This window comes from Crinia signifera, chromosome 4 (assembly GCF_055691185.1).
Source record: "Crinia signifera chromosome 4, ASM5569118v1, whole genome shotgun sequence".
In the NCBI taxonomy this organism is placed as follows: domain Eukaryota; kingdom Metazoa; phylum Chordata; class Amphibia; order Anura; family Myobatrachidae; genus Crinia; species Crinia signifera.
Window position 1 is genome coordinate 109786485 of NC_139220.1, and position 19827 is coordinate 109806311.

The window sequence follows — 19827 nt, forward strand, 5'->3', positions numbered from 1 at the left end:
TTAATATGTTTTATAGCTAGTGGATTTCTCTCAGAATGTTTTTGGAGAACAAGCTGATACTTATTAATTAAATATGTGTCTAAATTCTCTCATATTTAACCCAGTTGCCTAAAGTTGACCACACATCAGTCCGGATTTATCTAAGTCATTCCTACAAATTAAAGGTGGCCAAACCAGTCTTTGAGAGCGACCAACAGTTCATGTTTTATAGGGCCACCTGTGGAATGAGTGCAGCACATGTTTGAAAATGTGACTGTTAATGGCTACACCTGTGCACCAGATAGGTGGTATCAAAAAACATGAACTGTTGGTGAATCTTGAGGCCTGGTTTGGCCAGCACTGCTCACAGTTGGTGAAGTTATTGGTTTTTAGCAACCATGACCTTTATTTCATAAACCATATCTTAAAGATGACAAATATCTGTACTAGTTTCATGGATCACATAAAGCCACTATTTATTTATTTATTAATTTTATTTATTTATTTTTTCAATTCTCTTTTATGGACCCATTTGCTTGATACACTGCTTATCCAGTCTAATACAAATGTGGCTTCTGTATGAGAATGTTCCTCTCCCACTGTATGCCACAATAAGGGCCTTTTCTGGTGCTTAAACATGTTTCCTAACCAACTGATCTTTCTCTTTGTTCCTAGGTTTCGGAGGGCTTGTCATTTTTACATAGCAGCGTCAAGATGATCCATTCCAACCTCACAGCAGAAAATATAATCTTGAACAAAAGCGGAGCTTGGAAAATAATGGGGTTTGACTTCTGCAATCCATCTATAAATCCAACAGAACAAGAGGTAATTGTGAGGAGCTGTTTGATGGCCAGAACTAACCATTTCAATAAATAACTTTTTATATGAGGCTTCATTTTGAAATCATTCAATGACTTCAGAGCTTTGTCACTTCCTAATTATTGCACTGCTGAGAATATAAAAGCTTTTTTATTAGCCCTTGCTGCATTGGAGCGTTCTAGTCTTTTTGCCTGATGTCCAAACTGCAATAACTGGTACTTTTATTTCATGTATCAAACTCCCATTTCTCTTTTATCCAAGGAGAAATCTGAAGCAACAATAGGGCTATAGCAGCCTTGTGAGCAGTGCACAGTTACCTCATTTTTATCCCGTAGTCTTGGGTTTATTTTTCTTTCATTTGATCTGGGGGCCACTAGTAAACCTTGGGATGTAGAGTGCACCATACTAGAAAAATTCAAAGTAAATATTTTTGAAAATTTCCTCCTCTCCTTCAACATCCTATGTGAATATGCATAAAATAAGTATTTCTTCTGTACCTGACAGGAACAGCTGTTTCATTTTATAACTTTTTCTAGTTCTTTTCATTTTGTTTAACTTCATTAACAGTCATTTAATGTAAGATACTGTGGGGGTTATTCTTATTCAGTCGGAAAGGCACAATCACTCTCTAATGGACAAAACCATATGCACTGCAGGTGGGGCTGATGTAACATGTGCAGAGAGAGTTACATTTGGGTGTTTTATTGTTTCTGTGCAGGGTAAATACTGGCTGCTTTATTTTTACACTACAATATATATATCAGTTTGAAGTACACCCCCCCCCACCCCCCAAATCTAACTCTCTCTGCACATGTTACATCAGCCCCACCTGCAGTGCAGCATGGTTTTGTCCATCTGAGAGGGATTGTGCCTTTCTGAGTGAATCAGAATAACCCCCTGTGTTTGGAGGCTCGATGCTTTCCATGCACCGTGCGCTAGCTGTGAGTGCCCTGGCTGTGACTCTGGCAGTTGGGCTACTTTTAAGCACGGTGATTGCAGCTGTTGCAAACTTAAAAAACTCCTGTGTTCTTTTGTTATACTCTCGCCAATTGCAGATTAAGTACTAGTTTTAGAATGCATTTTATGCCACATTACTTCTCTCTCCTTGTCTAGAGTGAGTACTGATTTGCTGGCTAACTGAGCCCCTTTTACTCTTGCCTTGTTTTACCTGCTATGCAGCGCCACTCTTTTTTTCTCCTTTTTATGCAGTGCTGATTTACTGACTCCCATGTTCTGTCACAATGTTCTCTCCATGTTGGTTTACTGAATTGCATAGTTTGTCACATTACTCTCTCCATTTCTGGGTTTGGGTGCTGCCTTGTTACATATATGTTTGCGGCAATACTTTTTAGGACCACACATTGCTTTTTTGGCTGACTTGTTCTGTCCCAGTATCTCGCTCAAAAAATTAACTGCATTGGTTACTGATGTGGTAATGTGTTCACCCACCACTTTCTCAAGTTAAATAATCTTTGGGGAACTTTGCAATATCACCCAACAGTGGTTATTCCGGCACCAATGCCTTTATACTTATGTTGTCTAGATCAAGGATTCCAGATGCTCAGGGAGGGAGTAGGTAATATTTGACAGTGTAGAACCTTATCAACAGGGATCAATATCTAATACCAGTCTGTGAATGGTGCTCACCTTTTATTCCAGCCAAACCAACAATTCCCAATATCTCTCCGTACTAATGTTTCTGATGTACAATTATAAAGTGCTGTGACGTGTTCCAGTTTTACAGATATATATATATATATATATATATATATATATATATATATATATATATATATATATATATATATATATATATATATATAATTATCCATTTCTTTTAAAAGCCAATTAAACAAATAGTTTAGTAATACTTTAGGACTGTTGGCAATTACTAGAGAAAAGTCACACAAGCATGAGGCGAATGTACAAGTTCTACAAAGATAGTATGATCACCTCTGTCTCCTGCATCTTAAATCACACTGGTTATAGGGTTTTTTCCCTTTCAAGATTTTTGGCTTGCCAATTATCATGGCATCATGGCAACTACAATCTCACATGGCACATGATGAAGCACCTGAGAACAGATGTATGATGTGTCGATATGGGGGAGAAGGGTATCAGCGCACGTTATGTGCACTGATACCGCTTCTCCCCCATGTATGAAGCGGCCGGGATGCGGTAATGATAGCAGGCCGAATGACCGTTCCGCACAAAGCCGGGTTTGGCTTCGCCAGCATCAGGCTGGCGAAGCCCTATCTAAACAGCAGGGACAGCGCTGTCCCTGCTGTTAGGTCTGGGCTGCGCTGGGGATCTCGCGTGAACAGCGAGATCCCGCGCATGCCCAGTGCGGCCGGCCGGGGGACAGGAGATAGCGCATCAGTATTAACTGATGCGCTATCTCCAGAAAGGGACATCGCCGGAGGGGGGAGTTAACGCTCCCCCGCTTCGGCAGACAAGATGTTAATACATCTTGTCGATGTCCCTTCCTGCTTCGCCTCGCTATTGAGGTGAAGCAGGAAGTATCATAGCGGCGCGATAAGCGCTGCTATGATACATCTGCCCCACTGTCAAATACAACTTAGTCCCTATATGAAAGAAATAGGTTAATGATGAGTTGGTGTTTTTATATAGTTTCTGATGAACATACAGTACATTATGGGGCAGATGTATCATAGCGGCGCAATAAGCGCCGCTATGATACTTCCTGCTTCGCCTCAATAGCGGAGGTTCCAAGATCCACCTCGTTCCATTGTGGAGGTTCCAAGATCCACCTCGCTATCAGCTATGGATCCTAAAACCATTTTAGGTGTACTATGCAGGAATATAAAAATGTAAATAAATCTAATTAATTGCATTGAAGCATGGCGCAGACCAAGTTCTCCTCCAGATGCGCTACATTACCTTATAGAAAATAAATGCTATAAATGGCTGGATGGGGATAGCCAGTAAGGATTGTTGATGAAGACAAAAAATTAAAAGAAAGACAAGAAACACAGATCAATTTATTTTTGAATCAAAACAGGATAAATCTAGCTACATAGTGAAGTCAATAGGCGTTGCTACAAGAGTGCAACCAAGGAGAAACACTCTACAGAATCATATTCCTTTCTCTTTGTACCTAGTGAAGTGAAGTGTCCATCCTCCATGCTGATCTGTGTGAGTGTAAGTAGCCCATAATATGGTACTAATAATGTTGAGATCAGGCCAGGGATAAGTGAGGAGTACTAATCTAATGTTGTAGCAGGGATGAGAATTCGCAGCAGTCTGCATTAGTAACTGGAGAATACTTAACGGTGATGTTATGCATTGTATCTATTTAATTGGGCTACTGCAGTGATGTCAAACTCATGGCTCTCCAGCTGTTGTGGAACTACACATCCTAACATTCCCTGCCACAGTTTTAGCAATCTATTATATAAAATCTGTGGCAGAGCATGCTGGGATGTGTAGTTCCACAACAGCTGTTGTGCTGTGAGTTTGACACCACTGTGCTACTGTCATGAGCTCTGCTTGCACATTAACTAATGTGTACATAAACCATTTGTAGTTGGCAGACATTGTCACCTTAAATTACTTTAAAGCAATTACATAATCCCACAACATTTTAAGAACTATTAAATGTAGTAAAATATGTGGTGTAACTACTCCACTGGTTGAGTAGAAAATGTCAACAGTCATTATGTCGACATAAGAATGTTAAAATGTCATAATGTTGACATTTAATCATGTCAACATTTAGACAGTGATGGAATGTTGACATATATTTCTGGTGACTGACAGTGATTTACCTGCTCCTGGCAGCTGTAGTGGCTCCAGCAGCATCTTCCAGGTCTTGGTGGTCATGTGACAGTCCCTTCCATAGCAGACCTCTAATTCCTTGCCATTTTAGGAAATATTTCACCACTATTCCAAACCTTAAACCCACCCCTAACCCCCTAATGCAGGGGTTCCCAAACTTTTTTGAATCACGGCACCCTAGAGCATCAAAATATTTTCAAGGCACCCCTAGGCCAAATGCTTCTTATCATATTATCAAGTGCATTGTGTTTATATGTCACAGTTATCTGGTGAGGGACAGGATTTGCTTCTGTTTGTCCACATATATTACGATTGGCAGCCACCAGCACTGGTTTTGCCTGGTACATTGACAGTAAATAATATGAATTGATCCTCGTCCACCAACCCAAGGCACCCCTGCATGTGTCCTGAGGCACTCCAGGGTGCCTAGGCACACAGTTTGGGAACCACTGCCCTAATGCTGAGCCCTACCCACAGCCTAACCCTAATGTCAGCATTCTGGCAATGGAAACATTTCATGTGCTGAGCCTGTTGACATAAATGTTGACATTGTTTTGTGGTTATTGTGAATGTCAACTGTGGTTTTAGACTACTTTCCGTACCCTGCAGCCCTACTACTAATGTGACCTAAGACATTACATAACACCAATACCAGAGTTCTTTTGCAAGCTAGAATATAACACAGAGAAATCAGTTAGTTAGACCAACATGAATTCTAGTGGTGGCTACACATGCTGTGATCTAACTTCCAATATCTGACAATTTGCCTTAATTTGTAGGTTATGATCTAAAACTAACCTCAATGCACTATAATAGTCAGATGGAAATTGATCTGTTCTATACGCTTTCCCAAGCTGCTTCCCTTATGTACTTTTCCTTCCCTCACTTATACACTCAATCCTTTGCTTTTGCATTGCTGCCTATTTGTGTATTCCTTCTGCTGAGGCAGCAATGCTTATAAACCTTGTCCATGTCCTGCAATGTTCTGTACTGTAGGTCACTTTTTCTTGTTTTGTTCATACAGTTTCTGTTGTAAACCTTGACTTACTTTGTAAGGCGCTGTGGGAATCTTGCAGCACCATATAATAATAATAATAATAATTTGGGTACTTGTGTACTTTCACGGCTCCCATCGCATGCCATATATAGTGGCATGCGATTGGATGCGATTTTTGCAGTTTTTAACCATTTTTTTACAAAATCGCATGCGATCGCATTGCATGCATTTTTAACAGAAAAGCATCCAAATGCATTGAAATTAGTAACATGTTCAATGGCCCCCAAATGTCATTTTTGAGGCTTTACCACCCCCACTATCAACGTAAACCCGAAGCGTGGCGAGCGGCGGCGGTACGCATCCTACGACCTTTTCATACCCCCACTATCCACGTCAGCGTGGAGTTGAGAATAGAAAGTGTGATGAGCGCAGCGAGCCACCAAGCCCGAAGCGTGGCGAGCGCACACGGACACCTGTGAAGCCCGTGAGGGGACGCGTATACCTGTGAAGGTATCAGTGTCCCCTCGCGGGGCTCGCTGCGCTCGCCATGCTTCGGGCTCGGTGGCTCGCTGCGCTCGCCACACTTTCTATTCTCAACTCCACGCCGATGGGGATAGTGGGGGTATGAAAAGGTCGTAGGACGCGTACTGCCGCCCCGCGCGGCTTCGGGTTTGCGTTGATATTGGGAGTGGTACTGCCTCAAAAATTACATTTGGGGGCCATTGAACATGTTTGATACTAATTTCAATGCATTTGGATGCATTTCTGTCAAAAATCGCATGCGATGCGATTTTTTTCCTGTGCGATGCCCATCGTGGGAGCCGTGATACTCCACAAGTACCATAATTTGTACTAGCTGGTAAATTTAGTCTGGACATGACTGCTATCTACCTGAGTGCAGACTCCTTCCAAGTGCATATGCAGCACTTATCCTACCAATCAGCCTGAGGAAACTAAACATCCAGATATACATTAGGCCAAATTGGGCAGCAGTTATGTGGATAATCCTATGCGTGGCCTTTTAAAAAGTCTCAATGTATCTTGTATTTTAAGGGAATTTTCAGTTGAATGATTTTCTTCTGGGAACCTGTCCTAGCATTTCAATTGTTTCTACATGCTGGCAAGAACAGCTTCTGTCACCCAGCACTTCTGCTTGCTCCCTCCAGAGGTGACAAGCCAAGATGAGCAAAAAGTGACTCCTTTGGGTGTCGAAGCGGCACTCTTTGCATCACCCCCAGAACTTTAATTGGGTTTAGCCATTTTTTCCAGCTAAACCTGGTAATACAAGGCGCGATCAGCGTGTTTTTAGATACATTTAAAAAAAAAAATACAGCAGGCAGCTCTGTATGGTTATGAAACACTAACTGCATTTGCCCTTATTTTTCCAGACAAAGTTTTCGTGTAAAGAATGGGATCCTAACTTGCCTCCACTGTGTTTGCCGAATCCGGAATACTTGGCACCTGAATACATACTGTCCGTAAGCTGTGACTCAGCCAGTGACATGTACTCACTCGGGGTTGTCATACATGCTGTTTATAACAAAGGGAAAACCATCTTTGAAATCAATAAACAAGACATTTATAAAAGCTTTAGCAGACAACTGGATCAGGTAAAACCTCTTTTTTTGGTGGTAATAGGTTGTAGTATTTCTGGTTTGTAGCCGTGTCACACTAGTACTTCTGCTTCATGTAATCCTACATGTTCTTCTAGCGCTAATTATGTCTTTGAATCACAAAATTCTGCTTCAGGGGGAAAAAAACCCAAACCTTTTAGGTGTAGGATAAAAGTGCTAAACTGCTAGAGGTCTACACATAATTGACTACAGCATTGCACTTAAATACAAAGCACTGTAATGACTGTTATCTTGGGCACAGCATAATGTCCTGTTTTGATTCTTCTTTTGAAACCATTTTGCACAGCAAATCCAGTACAGTTAGTAAAGAATGTCTAGAATGTCGTCTCGCTAGTTAATAGAGGTCAGTCAATATTGCTGCAAGCAAAAACCTCTATTTCTGTTGTGCACCAGGATACAATAGATCTCGCCTATATAGTAATACCATTTCTAAATTTTCAGCATGTTAAGTTGGCAGTTGTTAGATTCTGCCTGAGCATTTGAATAACATTACATCCCAAAGGAAACCTTTAGCTATGACCCAGCTGCGTGCAAATAATCCTGTTCAGAATGGAGTAGTCTCATAACCAACCAAAACTAGATGTAGACACACCTGTCAGCTGTATGATGTGGATGCTGGAGTGCCTGTGCCAGTGTTTCTGCATTCCAGTTCTCAGTGATCCCTCACAGTGTATATTGTCCAGGTTACCTCATGGATTTCTGAATACTGTGAAACATATGCTTATATTTAGTTTTTTGTGGTAATTTTTTTCATATTTATTTTGTCAAGACTGTATTCTGTATTGTATATAAGACAATTGTTATGTGTTATTGTGTTACTGTGTACAAACTATGGTAATGTACATACTGAGGTGTATACAATGCTGCGGCGAGGGGTGTTTGTACGGCCAGGATGGCTTATTTTCAATGTTTGGTTGGAATCCTCACCATCAGAGGACGGCGAGGATTCATTTTGTGGGGAGCCCCGACGTTTTAATGGGCACACTCGCCATTTCCACCTCCCTGAAAAGAACCAGTGAGGTGGGAACGGCGAGTGAAGAGGAGGGTATTGAATACTCTTGATGGTGAGCTCGACATCAGGGGCATTGAATGCCACCCATTGTGTTTTTATACTGAAATATTAGCACACCACAGCACATAGCATCTACATACCCTCTAATACTGACAATAATTTTTGATCACTAAAAATGTTCAGTGAAACAAAAAAAAAAAAAAAAAAAAAGGTTGCTCTATAGATAAAATGTACAGGAGTGCTAAATTCAGATACAATTTATAAAATACATACATAAATCTAAAACTGGTATACAACCAGGATAGTAGTTGTCTTGTAGTGCTCAATACCACACAGCAGCAACTTTTATATCTGACCCTTTTTTGATTAGCGCAACATTCAGCACTTTTTTCTGTCTTTGTAGAATTTATATGTTTCAAACTTGTGTCTTTCATTCTATGCAGCTGAGTCGTCTTAACCCAAATATCCTTACAAACATCCCAGAAGAAGTCCGTGAACATGTGAAACTTCTTCTGAATGTAACTCCAGCTGTCAGACCAGATGCAGATCAAATGACAAAGGTAGGTTAAGTTAGACCAGAAACTATAATCTGCATTGTTTCAAAATTAACCATCTGTTCTATTATTGTGAAAAATACACGCCTACTGTAAATAAAAGTACAATACCTGTTTCAGAGCCAAGAGCTGAGAAAGCGGTTTCCTGTGAGATGCCTCACTAAAACCTGGAAGCAATTAGATGCTATTATCAGCTTTCTCATCCAGACGTCTTTATCACCTCTGTAGCAACGTAGTTGGCTGTGAACCTCCACCTGCTTTTCTCTGCTCCTGTGTTCTATATATATAAAAGTGTCAAAAAATGTAAATATATGACCTAAGCAATGCATTTTTTGGCATTTGTGTTTCACTACATTATGGATACAAAATGCTCCATTTATTTTGCCTTCCCAGCATCTAAATGCAGTAGGGTCATTGGAGCACTGATTTTCTCTTATGTCAATATGCTATGTGTAATTAATGTTTAACAGGGCTAGTTGGTAATCCTCCTATATCTACAATCAATGCACAGTATATGCATGCCTAATAAATATATATCATTTGTCTCTTTACCGCTTCTTCTACAGATACCATTTTTCGATGATGTTGGTGCCGTGACACTACAATATTTTGATTCACTTTTTCAACGAGATAATCTCCAGAAGTCCCAGTTTTTCAAAGGGTTACCAAAAGTGCTTCCAAAACTGCCAAAGGTTTGTATATAATAAACAATATGGGATTTAAGAGTTAATCCGGTACTTGTTTCCTAGCACGGCGCCACCGATTTTGATTGTAAGCATCGGGTCGGAAAAATCGCGTCCATCGCATGCCAACCAAATCGCATGTGATCGACCCGATTTTTACATTGGAATCAATGTAAAATGGTCCCTGAGACCAGATTTTGCATTGATTTTAATGTAAAATGCCACAAAACACCCCATTTTTATAGAACCCCCCCCCTGATGTCTCAAATGGCCCCCATTGTCAACGCCACCCCGGTATTGACGCCAACCCGAAGCGTGGCGAGCGCAGCGAGCCCGCGAGGGGCGGCGGTACGCGTCCTCCGACCTTTTCATACCCCCACTATCCATGTCGGCATGGAGTTGAGAATAGAAAGTGTGGCGAGCCAGAAGCGTGGCGAGCGGACGCGGATACCTTCACAGGTATCCGCGTCCCCTTGTGGGGCTCGCTTCGGGCTCGCTGCGCTCGCCACACTTTCTGTTCTCCACGCCGACATGGATAGTGGGGGTATGAAAAGGTCGGACGTGTACCGCCGCCCCACGCAGGCTCGCTGCGCTCGCCACGCTTCAGGGTTGGCGTCAATACCGGGGTGGCGTTAAAATTGGGGGGGGGGGGGGGGGGCATTAACCATACTTTTTACACATATTCAATGTGAAATGGGCCATATTGGCCCATTTCACATTGTCACCTATGTAAAATCGGGTTGATCGCATCGCGGCCCATTATAATGGCCCGCGATCAAGCCGATTTTCACTTTAAAATTAATTTAACATTGTTCCCTATGGGAAAATCACGTTGATCGTGTCAACGCGATTTTCAATTTTACCGGCAATTGAGCTAGTTAAAGACAGAAATCCATCGCGTCCATCGCATGCCTTAAGTAACTTAAGGCATGCGATGTACCCCGACGGGCGCCGTGCTAGAAAACAAGTACCGTTAATCCTTTAATTTCAAAACAACTTTTATATAAAGGGTAATTATTTTTATTGACATATGTACTATGTATGCAACTGGTGTTCCATGCTGGTCTGACTGGTACAATGTTATAGGTTAATCACATTATATGCATAAACATACCTCTAACTAAATTATTAATGATATTTCCATGTATACTAAATATTTAATTGTACGTATGCCTCCATCACTAACTAGAAGCATAATAGGGATCAAAAGTATGATAATGGAAGACACTGACTCACTACTCCAGCCAACTCATCCGCATTAGGGAATTGTGACTGCTACTGAGGTCTTTTGTGTCTGACTATAAATGGATGGTTGTTGCACACTTTTTTTTTTCCCCATTTTTCTTTTGATATTACACAATGTTTTGTTGCGATGAAAGATCAGTTTTTTTCATTTAAATGCAGTTACTTTCTTAAGGGGAGTGGAGACAACACTGGGAAAATGGTGCAGGAGCCATTTTACTGAGCTTAGTACAAGCATACTGTCAAAATCTACACAGCCTACATGGTGTATGTGCTTGCAAGAGGTGTGGTGGCAAGCATGGGGGACCGAAATTAAAGTGAATATATTTGGAAAAGCATAATTAGGAATGTTACTTTTCCTTCAAATTCTGGAGATGAACCAGAAAAGTCCATCGACTCCCTTAGCCTTGAATGTGATAGTGAGGGATAAAGTCATTAAGCGGTGTGTGGGCACCACACATTGAGCAGTTGCTACTGCCCTTGCGCAAACTCTAGGAGTCTCTTATGGTGGCCGTGCAAGTGAATGTCTTTAACATCTGACTTTAACATCTGACTTGTCTTTGACATCTGAATTTGCATAGAACAATGCTGTCATTTGAGACCGTATATTCTTCCATTGCCATTTCTGCTTGAAGACTGGAAGGTGACCGAAGTGTTTGCAATAAGAGGAAGTGCCAAGGGCATGTTATCGGTATGTCATGGGTGTCTGTCAGCATGCAGCTGTGATCTCTTTTGCAGCACCACAACCACAGTGGCCATATATTGAGAAGTTAAAGAGAGGCTATGCACCAAGCAGGGGCTGCTCTTGTTAGTGATGGTAGAGTATACAGTATGCAAAGTGGTCATCGCCAAATTTGCTCAGGCTGTCGAAGTACACAAGAGGAATGCCCAAGCTAATGTTTAAATACTTTTGCAGTGGCAAATTCATGAGATCTCGCAACCACACTTGACCTTTGAATCTGCACCATTATCCTTACTGGATAACTGTCAATATGTCTTTGCTGAAGACAAATAGCTTGCCATGTGGATGCTGTTGTTTTGGTGTTAGATTTAATTAGGCACTTTTTGTAAATTTTAATTGCTAGTGGATCTTACGTGCTAGTTACGACTGACCGTATGTGAATGCCTGCTTGGCGTAGGAGGGTCTCTTCATAAATGAGTATAGAGTATTCATAGAGTATTTATTTATTTATTTATTCATACTTAAGAAAAACAAAACCTACAACTGCATTAAATCATGTTTATTTTCTTTTCAGCGCGTTGTTGTACAGCGTATATTGCCGGCACTGACCTCAGAGTTTGTGAATCCGGATATGGTCCCGTTTGTGCTGCCTAATGTTCTGCTAGTTGCGGAGGAGTGTACAAAGGAGGAATATGCGAAACTCATCCTGCCAGACCTGGGACCTGTGTTCCGGCAACAGGAACCCATTCAGGTTTGTTCTTCTACTGCTTTATGCATTTGGTAAAAGGAATCTACAAAGCAGATCCTAAGAATAAAAGCTGTGATCATAATACCTAATTTATATTTGATTTCCTAATTTTTACTGTATATGGAGGCATTTCCTAAGTCATATGCCCAAGATGTACTAACCTATAAACTTTCAGTGAGTATGTGTGGGGTGTCTGTGTGGAAATGGAACTTGCCCATGCCTTTCATCTGTTTGACGTCTGAAATATATTTTAATTACAATAATTCAAATTGTTTTTCATTTTCATGCCGTCAGGCTAGCAATATGGTGAGTTGTTATTTTTTTTGTTGTTATTTTAATGATTTGCTTTCTTTTTTTTAATTCAAACCTCTAAAAGTAAAGTGGTTACTCATTGGTTTGCTTTCATGTTCTTGTTCTCTAGATACTACTTATATTTCTGCAAAAAATGGATCTTCTACTCACCAAGACCCCAGCAGATGAGATCAAGAATAGTGTTCTACCCATGGTGTACAGGGCTCTGGAGGCTCCATCAATCCAGATTCAGGTACAGAATCGTTACTCCTTCTGTGGTTCCCCTGGTTAGAGGTTTTCTACACAACATTATGGTAGCATGTAGCTATATCTTTCATGTTCTAAATGTAAAATGGTACAAACATATTCATATTGCTTGGAGTGCAGTCAAATGGACAATACATATATATTTAGCTGTTGTCAGGCTGTATCAATCTCTTTAGGCAAATATTTGGTTACTAGTATGAGTAAATTTGTCCCAAATAAAATCAGATTGTAGGAAGCAGCTAGGAGCATATATACATTCTTGCCTGTATCCCTACAAAAGTAAGGAAAGCAATTTCACAGCAGAATAAACTTTAGGCACCAGTTGTAGAGTTTGTATGTTCTCCTTGTGTTTTGTTTGGGTTTCCTCCCACATTACAAAAACATACTTGTTAAGTTTGTGGCAATGTCCAATAGGACAAGGACTAGTGCAAACTATTAGCCCAAGTGAATTTGTCAAAATAAGTGTGAAAATTGGCAAGCAAACCTTTTTATTCATCATAATGTCCTGTAATGTTTACCTCATATAGGAAATATAATCCTTTTTTTTTTCACAATTTATTTAACAAATGTAAGCAACGCTGGCATTTTTAGCAGATATTTTGAACAACGCTCACAGAGATGTTGGCACTCAAAGGGTTAAACATTTTCTGTAAAGCACTTTGTAATATGATTGATGTATGTGAGAAATTGCCTATTTGATCTAGATCTGGATTGTGGAGGACTCAACTCCAAGGAATTGAAACTGTAAGGTGTAAATGTTTTAAGCAGTGATAAAGGAGGAGAAGTGAGCCAGTGGAGAAGTGGCCCATGGCAACCAATCAGCATTGAATTAACATCTATAATTTCCATAATATAAAATTATACAGAGCAGCTGATTGGTTGCCATGGGCCACTTCTCCCCTCTCTCACTTCTCCTCCCTTATCACTGCTTTATATATCTACCCCAGTGTAAATATTAGTGGACCTGTTCTCATGGGCCCATTGGAAGAACCATATATTTTTGTGTATATGTTATTTAGATTTATTCTACATAAAATAAAGTTTTACAATATAAAGTGCCCTTCTGTCTGTAGCCTCATTGATAGTCTGATTTAGGTGCTATACAGATAGTGTAATGGTTAGTATTACCTAACAGTACTAAGGCCATTGGTTCGAATACCGCCAAGCCCTAACTGTGTGGAGTATGCTTTTTCTCTCCATGCTTGTTGGATTCCCTCTGGTACTCTGGATTCCCCCCATAAGCCAAAAATATAATGCTAGGCTCCCAACGAAAATTAACCCTAGTTGTGTATATGAGCCAAGTGGTTCTTATCTGCAATCAAATTCTATGCTTTAATCTCTTTGTTGTCAACTAAATAAAACATTGAATGGCAATACTGTTCTCTGTGGCAATAAAAAAACATGAAATGTAGTAGTATTACTGTAAGCCAGGGGTGGGGAACCTTTTTTTGTGCCAAGGGCCATTTGTATGTGGAAAAAAAATCCTTCGGGACCATATGTAAAAATTTCCCTTACAAATTGTCCTGCTTCAGCTGTCCCGCGCTCCGGCGGCTGCCGCTGAATAGGACTGACAGTCTCCGGCTGCTGTTGATTTAAGAGAACTACCCACCTCTCACAAGATTTCCCCTGTACTTGACTCCCGGCAAAGCCGCCGGGCAGGTGGTCGGGCCACTCACACTGACTACAGGGGCCGCATACAGCCCCCTGGCCTGAGGTTCCCCACCCATGCTGTAAGCAATCCAGATAAGAAATGTATGTGTGGAAATTCTGTTTCTATTTCTATTTATTTTTTCTTTATGTCCACTAGGGGGCACAGGAAACACTGCTATAGCCTGAAGAGGAGAGAGTCTGGGTTACTAATTTATTTCCAACAGTCCCAGACTTCCTCTCAACTATACCTAGCCACCAAGCCAGCACGAGCGGACACCATTTTGTGGGCTTCTCTTAAGTGGTCCCTCTGCTTACTTTATTTTACATTCACTTTTTCCTAGGCAGTTTGTGCAGATATCTCGATTCCAACCAGCTGCAGGCAATGTGGCAGTACCCTTTAATTTGCTACCAGCCCTTGCCTCTGTTTGGATTGCTTGTTTAGTGGCTGACAGTGTGTCTGTCAGTATGCAGATGCACTAGAGTACTCCATCAGTTCTGCTACCCACTAAAAGGTGTTTATTGTCTCTAGTATGGCACGTTAAAGTGGGCCGGTACCTAAACCGGTACACTATTATATATACAGTTCTGGGCGCTCTAGATCCACCTCCGACACGTTTGCTCTAGAGGTCCCAATTAGAAAGGGGTTACCCCGTTTTTGGATCAGATCTGAAGTCCTCCTCACCTTTGACAAAGGTTTTTTTCAGGTGGCAGGGCAGAAACAAGTCTTTAGACCTTTCAGGCTTGATAGTCCACTCAGAAAGGCTGGTTACTATTACATGTTAGGGTGTTCAAGTGACCTTTAGCGTTCCCTGTCTAGCTTGATTGCACTCTGCTACTCTGCATTCTTTCCAGCTATAGCCTGACCTTGTGACCGACTTTGCCAAGATGGAGGTCAATCTCTTCTGATGCACACCTTCTAGCTCTTGGGTATCGTTGTGTTTTGATGGACATTGACTCTGCCAGATTATTGTTTCGACAGACACAGGCTGCCACAACACTGTTCCTGTGTCTGAGAGCACAAAGCTCTCTTGTTGAATGCTCTAGTTTAGGCCTGGCCAACCTGTGGCTCTCCAGCTCTTGTAAAACTAAAAGCCACAGCATACGGACAGCACAGGCGGAGTAATGGTTTGCGTTACTGCCTCACAGCACTGAGGTCAAGGAATAGATTCCCACTATGGCCCTAATTGTGCGGAGTTTGTATATTCTCCACATGCTTGTGTGTGTTTCTTTGGGGTACTCCATTTTCCTCCCATAATACAAAAATATACTGGCTGGTTAATTGGCTCCCGATAAAATTAACCCTAGAATAAATGTGTGTGAGTGTACATGTAGTAAGAAAAATAAACTGTAAGCTCCACTGGGGCAGGAACTGAAGTGAATGTTCAAAAACATTAAATAAATAGGTGTGCACTATATAAATAACCGGCAATATTTATAGATACAATGCCACTGTTTTCCCATTAATGCATGCAAAAGCTGTGGCAGGGCATGCAGGGAGGTGTAGTTTCACAACAGCTGGAGAGTCACAAGTTGGCCAGGCCTGCATTACTGGTACAGAGGACGTTCCTGCTCATATGCATCTTTTTCAAATCTCAGGGACCCTGCAAGTCCATAACAAATTGACATTGGAGTAATGCAGGGTGTCCTTCATAGATTCAATATAGCCATGGTGGCCGTGGTGGGCAAGTCTTCTGCTCCTCTTCCCCGAACTCCTCTACATCTGCGGTGGATTTTCAGTCTTCAAGCCTGTGCTTGCATCTGGATCTGGCCCCCCTTGCTTTGGCAGGTAGCTCTTGAGATATCCGTCTTAAGAGCAAAGGGTTTTTACAGGAGGGACATTCATACCATGCTCGATGCAAAATATGCCATATCGGTATCAAAAGTAGAAATAGACTGTGCAGCACTGTCTCTAAATAAGGGCAATGTTGCTCAATGTAGCAGGGCCTCAGCTCCCCCCGCGCTGTCCCTCCCTCCCTCCCTTCCGGCTGCTGTCGACACCCGCCAAATCCCAGCGGCCTCTGATATCTGATTAAGATCGGTGTCCGCCAAATCGGCCCATCTGTACACAACATTAGAGATATCCAGACCACTCCTTTTGAGCCCCTGCAACAGGTGGATATATGTTGGCTGGTACAGGAGTATGTTTTCTTACTTGCTGTGGTGTCGGCCCAGATGGTTTCCTTTCCTTTGCGATCACCCTTTTTGATTTGGCTTGGGTTACTTATGCAAGCTGGTGTCTCACTTTCACATCAATCAAGAGATGCTGGTACTGTACCAGCTTTCAATGCTCCAATCGCTTTGCTGGACAACTCTTTATGTGGTGAGGGATCTCTGACTTCACTTGACTAACCACCATGTTTACTCTGCAGCAGCTTTTCCTGCCCCTGCCAAAGTTACAGCTCATTCTATCTGTTTGGTGGGGGCTCCTTGAGTAGCTCAGTGGTTTTTGCTTCTACAGAGTATCTTTGTGCAGCAGCCATTTGGTCCTCTGCGCACGCTTTTCTTCCTTTTTGTTTTTGTACTTGACACCTTTTGTGTCTTCAGATGTAGCCTTCAGGCGAACAGTCCTCCACACATCTCTGGGGCATCCCCACCCATTATGGGATAGCTTTAGAATGTCCCAGTCTTCCCTGTGCCTCTAGTGGACATAAGAAGAAAAGAGTTTATGTTCTTACCTTGTTAAATCCTATAGAGGGTACAGTCTATAGAGGGCATAGGGCGGCCCACCCTGACGGATGGTGTATAGTAGAGAGAGAGAGTCTGGGATTGTTAGGAATTATTTTAACCATTTGTTGCCCATACTCTATTCTCTAGGCCAGTGGCTCCCAAACTGTGCCTAGGCACCCTTTGGTGCCACAGGACAATTGAAGGGGTGCCTTGTGTTGGTGGACCAGGATCAATTCATATTATTTATGGCCAATTTAACAGGCAAAATCAATGCTGGTGGCTGCCAATCATAACATATGTGGTCAAACAGAAGCAAATCCTGTCCTTCACCACATAACTTTGATATACATTATAAACACAATGTACTTAATTTAATATTGATTTCTGAATTTCTCAATAAAAAACATTTGGCCTAGGAGTGCCATGAAAAGATTTTGATGCTCTAGGGCGCCGTGATTGAAAAAAGTTTGGGAATCTCTGCTCTAGGCTATACATATGTTCCCTATACCCCTATAGATTCAAAGAAAAGGGTTTAACAAAGTAAGAACATATATTGTTTTATTATGTGGTGATTAACAGTTCCTTTCGACCTTTAGTCTGATTGGCAGGATAGGGTACTGTTTGGCCAACTTTATAGGATTCGGCTCCCACATGTATCTGTAATTGGCTACATTTCTTATGTTTAAATATAAAAAGTCTTTATTTTTTTTAGGAGTTGTGCCTAAACATAATCCCTACATTTGCAAACCTAATAGATTATCCATCCATGAAGAACTCATTGATACCAAGGATTAAAACGGCTTGTTTACAAACATCATCTCTTGCTGTGAGTATAGCTAGCGGTTTTAATGCATTTTGGGGGGAGTATTTCTGTTATGTCTCTTGCCACCTTAGTTCCTCTTAGTTGGATGTGTGACCTATAATAGCATACTTAACATATTTCTGGCAACTGCGTAATAAAATGTTCTGTTCCTAGAGAGCTAAAATGTGGACTAGCACTGAAATAATGGGGATCCTCTTAACATTTGTGGGACTTTTCATGTAGAAATCAGGAAAATTTGCAGCATAAGTCAATTCTGTACAACAGATTTTCTGCCTTTTCCAGAACACCCTCTAGCAGCGCAGTTGACTTTTGGCATTTGGCATTTTTGTTTAATTTTTTTTCTAGTTAATGTATGGAAACATACTTTTTTCATGAAAGTTGTCTGGTTGCTAATAACATAGGTTCTCAGGACCCCAAGCAGTGCATGTTTTCCAGGTCTCCTTGCAGAATCACAAATTAAACAGTCAGTGAGTAATGACTACACCTGTGCACATGCTGGTGACCTGGAAAATGTTTCTGGTACTTGTTTAGTTTCACGGTGGCACTTCCCAGCAGATCGTATATATTTGCATACGATTCGATCTGCGATGCAATTTAACACACCCCTACTATCCACGTCAGCCCGAAGCGTGGCGAGCGCAGTGTGCCCCGCGAGGGGCTGCGGTAAGCATACTCCCGACCTGTTCATACCCCCACTATCCACATCGGCGTGGATTTAATTTTCTAAAGTGTGGGGAGCGCCCGCTTAAAATGAGCCTGAAGCGTGGTAAGGGGCTGCGGAATACACGTCAAGTAATCCATGTCCACTTGCCGGGTGTCGCTGTGCTCGCCACGCTTCGGGCTCGCCACACTTTATAAAATCAACTCCACGCCGACATGGATAGTGGTGGTATGAACAGGTCGGGAGCACATTTACCGCATCCGCTCGCCACGCTTCGGGCTGACGTGGATAGTGGGGGTGTGCTAAATCGCATCGCGGATCGAATTGTATGAAAATCGCGTGTGATGTTTGCATACGATGCGATCTGCTGGGAAGTGCCGCCGTGAAACTAAACAAGTACCATGTTACCCAACCTAACAAATAAATTTGAGAATTTATGGCATATGCTGGCTATAAACAAGACCAGTGATTTTTTTCAACCTTTTTCAGCTCGAGGCACACGGAACAAGACTTTAAAACCATCTGTCTACCACGGGGAAAACACACACTCTGTGGCCCACACAGGAAAAAAAGAAACTAATTTGTCCCCACATAAAATAAAACAATCACTCCCACTTTATAGAACATAAATATAAAACACATTGGCCCCAGATGAGTACAGTAGAGTGTCTGTGCCAGGCTCATCTGCTTGCAGAACAAAGGAGAGCCCTTTTCCAATGCCATCTGTTTTCAATGTGGAGTATCCCAGGCTGTAGATTTAAAAGGCATCTCTGGCATTTCACTTGAGAGCATGGCAAACTAGTGTGCCAATTTTCATCCAACTAGTTGGTTGGTTGGAATAAAAATCTGGTACAGGATGGGTGCAAATGTAATTTCTAATTTGGTCATTTGCTCCCAATATCTGGTAACGGACAAAAACTGTCAGACAAGTTGCTGTTGTTGAATCTGTTTGATTCAAACAATTTGACTGAAGGGTTTTGTCCTGAGTTTGTGAGCAAATTGCTGATTGTCACTGATTTATTGCTGATTATTTCATACAGTACCAGATTTTAAGTCCAACCAACAAGTGAGATGGTTAAATGAAAGTTGGTCTAGTGCACAGGTTCTCAAACTCTGTCCTCCGGACCCCACACAGTGCATGTTTTGCAGGTCTCCTCACAGAATCACAAGTGAAATAATTAGCTCCATCTGTGGAACTTTTAAAATGTGTCAATGAGTAATGAATGCACATGTGCACCTGTCGGGTGACTTGAAAAACGTGAACTGTGTGGGGTCCTGAGGACAGAGTTTGAGAACCCCTGGCCTATTGTATGGCCGGCA

At 41.7% G+C, this 19827-nt stretch overlaps 1 protein-coding gene and 1 long non-coding RNA gene across 4 annotated transcripts in view; one reads left to right on the forward strand and one right to left on the reverse strand.

The window, feature by feature from the left end:
• Positions 1 to 19827, reverse strand: part of LOC146074284 (uncharacterized) — a 307386-nt gene that overhangs the window by 106523 nt on the left and 181036 nt on the right. The gene's annotated exons all lie outside the window — the stretch shown is intronic.
• SCYL2 (SCY1 like pseudokinase 2) overlaps positions 1 to 19827 on the forward strand; it is a 54008-nt gene that overhangs the window by 13469 nt on the left and 20712 nt on the right. For 2 of the 3 annotated variants that reach the window (XM_083182206.1, XM_083182205.1), the window contains exons 5-12: positions 655 to 804; positions 6982 to 7203; positions 8683 to 8799; positions 9360 to 9485; positions 11975 to 12151; positions 12443 to 12454; positions 12570 to 12692; positions 17736 to 17849. In XM_083182206.1, coding sequence (XP_083038332.1) covers positions 655 to 804; positions 6982 to 7203; positions 8683 to 8799; positions 9360 to 9485; positions 11975 to 12151; positions 12443 to 12454; positions 12570 to 12692; positions 17736 to 17849 — 1041 coding nt within the window. The remainder of the gene's footprint in view (positions 1 to 654; positions 805 to 6981; positions 7204 to 8682; positions 8800 to 9359; positions 9486 to 11974; positions 12152 to 12442; positions 12455 to 12569; positions 12693 to 17735; positions 17850 to 19827) is intronic. The other variant, XM_083182207.1, reaches the window with a different exon arrangement.